The sequence below is a fragment of the Phasianus colchicus genome, chromosome 21 (assembly GCF_987193195.1).
Source record: "Phasianus colchicus chromosome 21, bPhaCol1.hap1.1, whole genome shotgun sequence".
NCBI classification, from domain to species: domain Eukaryota; kingdom Metazoa; phylum Chordata; class Aves; order Galliformes; family Phasianidae; genus Phasianus; species Phasianus colchicus.
In genome coordinates, this window is record NC_143456.1 from 7,941,993 (window position 1) to 7,944,928 (window position 2,936).

A 2,936-nucleotide genomic window follows, 5' to 3' on the forward strand; every position below is an offset into this window, starting at 1 on the left:
GTAGTGTTTTTTGATGGAACTGGCAGCCAGACTTCCCTTTTCTATCAGCCATCAAGTGCTCATGCTTGCTCTTCCTTCAGATATAAAACTGGACACTGAGGAGTATCAAGCAGAAGAAGGTGGCAAGAAATTTACCATTGAGATCAGATTGCTGCATAACTGATTCTTTATTACATTCTGTCACTTTAATAACCATTTTCTGTGCCCTATCCAAATTCCTACCTTTAAATGATACTAATGCAAGCAGAGGCAGATGTTTCCTCTGCCTGTCAATTGTCAGCTTTCTTATTCCAGTTTGTGTTGGAGCCTGTTACTTAAAAATTACAATGTACAAATACTCCAGTCATTGAGATGGCTGTCAAGGTTGAATTGGCACTGACAGTGGGTTGGTGTGTTATATGTATGAATAGGCACAAGAGTTGCTGTCTCTGGGTGCAAGGCATTGTTTCTTTGTTTGAACAGATAAGGGGAAGCAGAGAAAATGTGACTCTAGGATGAGTGATTCTGCTGTACTTGATTTGTGAATGCAATCACATTTAATTACCTGATGAGCGGATACATATGGGTATTTTAAAAACAGGCGTCTAAAGTGATGTGGATTAGAATTAAAAAAAAAATAAAAAGAGAGAGAAAGCAAGCAGAGGTTAGCTGGCTTCACATTTTAACTGTTCTGGCATTTTATCCCTAGTGGATTTCAGTCTTGATGGAGACTTCACATAAACTGTATTGGATGTTCTTCTTCGCTCTCTGTGATTTTCAGAGTCACAAAAACTTCCCTCTATTTGATGGGAATGGCACTTCCTATTTGAGTTGAGTGACTGAACTGTAGCAAATGGAACATAAGGAGCACTGAGAGAGCTATACAGGTGATTCTTGCAGGGCATTTCCTGCCATTTGCAGGTAGAATTCATTAGCAGTGAAGTGGGAATTTTTGTCCATATTTCCCTTTGATGCAAGTGGAAATAGTCTTTGTACTTTGTTTTTCCAGTGGAGATTGCCTGTAAGTGCAGTTTAATGCTGGTGAATGCTCACAGAGGACATAACAAATCTCAAGTTCAAAAATTTCAAGGACAATCTAATTAACTGTTTGCATTGCTTTCTCCTTTAGTTGTTTTCTCAATGTGTTTTCATTGACAGGACCAAGAAGAGCAAGCCTATTTTGCGGTGTTCGATGGCCATGGGGGAGTGGATGCTGCCATCTATGCCTCCATCCATCTCCACGTGAACATGGTCCATCAGGAGATGTTCCAGCACGACCCGGCAGAGGCGCTGTGCCGAGCTTTCCGGGTGACGGATGAGCGCTTTGTCCAGAAGGCAGCCAGAGAGGTGACTGAGTTATAGGGGAGACAAAGGCTTGACTCTGAAAGTATTAATTGACTAATAAAACAAAACAAAATCTCATACTCATGAATATCATACTCATGAGAGAGACACAACTTTCCAGCACATCAGGCTATTGAAACAAGACTTTGACAGGAACTTTGTTAGCAGGGGTGCACTAAGTGCTGTGCACAGCCTGGGGTCAGCAGGGGGCTGTCCATGCACAGTCCGTAGAGCTGATCCCACTGGTGATCTTCATGTTCCATAAAACCTCATTCCATGCACTTCTTACAACATCCAGTTCATTAAGAAGGATGCTGCTATTCTTACGCTCAGACACTAACTAGGTTTAGTCCTTGGGGTGTTGTGGGTTTTTTTTCCCCTCATTTCTACAATGTAAATCTTCCTTAGCTCTAAAAAGCTTGAATAAACTGATTGCTTCCTCAGCCTCCTAAACCCATGTAACAGCTGGGTTAAGTGGAGAACTTGAGATGCAGATAGGAATCTAGCATAGGAAGTCAACTAAAACAGAAGCAGATCTCACTAGCTGAGCCCGGCTTCTGAAATGCAATTCCAGTTCAAGACAAGTCATAGGCAAAAATCAGTGACTCGCAGTGGCCCTGAGGGGCTCCTAACAGTCAGAACAGTAAGGAAAGTGCTGCCCTGTTTCTCCTTGGGGAACAGGCTGCATGCACTTTAGAAAATCAACATGTTCTGTTCTTGAGTTAAGCAGAAAAGTGCTTTGAAATTGTTCTCATTGTCTTACTTAAAACTATAGGCATATTTTTTTCCCATCCAGAGCCTGCGTTGTGGAACCACTGGGGTGGTGACTTTCATCCGAGGGAATATGTTACATGTGGCTTGGCTTGGGGACTCGCAGGTTATGCTTGTGAGGAGAGGCCAAGCTGTGGAACTGATGAAACCCCACAAACCAGATCGAGAGGTGAGAACAGCTTGTTTTAAATCCACCTGGGCAGTGTTTACCATGGAAGCTGACAGATGTCATTGTGATATGGGCTGTTTGGATGCTGAGTGTCATTTTGTCAATGCCTCTCACAGAGACAGAGTGTGTTCCAGTTTATCTGATTTGATTGGAAGTTAGTATGAATTTGTGTGCAAACCCTTTGTTCGCATCTCAAGGGGCTTGCAGCCCTCACCCTGCTGTGTTTTGTGGAAAACATCAGGTACTTGTTGAAGCATTCAGAGGGAAAGTACTAAGAGCTCTATTCAACCAACTCCTGTGCTGTCTTGCTGTTTAGGATGAGAAGAAACGCATCGAGGCGCTTGGTGGCTGTGTGGTCTGGTTTGGAGCCTGGAGGGTGAATGGGAGCCTGTCAGTCTCCAGAGCTATTGGTAAGAATGGGCTTTAGTTCCATTTTCTGCCTTGCTTTTGCTTTTTATCAAAACTTCTTTCTAGTAATCAAAACATGAAATGCAGCTGAAGACAGAACTGTGTGCACTGAACCTCTATTTTTGCCTCAAGTTTGAGGGGCTGTTCCAAATAATTTCTAACCTGAGGAAGAGAGAGCCATTCGCTCTATGCTGTGTTAATAAAAGGGCTTCCAGATGCTGCAGTTGCAAACCCACGGTCTTGTGTACGTGTTGTTTTTCCACAG

General features: G+C 43.0%; 1 protein-coding gene across 1 annotated transcript in view; it reads left to right on the plus strand.

The window, feature by feature from the left end:
• PPM1E (protein phosphatase, Mg2+/Mn2+ dependent 1E) overlaps nt 1-2,936 on the plus strand; it is a 57,334-nt gene that overhangs the window by 50,573 nt on the left and 3,825 nt on the right. Inside the window, exons 4-6 of the mRNA XM_031591350.2 lie at nt 1,138-1,326; nt 2,120-2,263; nt 2,580-2,673. Coding sequence (XP_031447210.2) covers nt 1,138-1,326; nt 2,120-2,263; nt 2,580-2,673 — 427 coding nt within the window. The remainder of the gene's footprint in view (nt 1-1,137; nt 1,327-2,119; nt 2,264-2,579; nt 2,674-2,936) is intronic.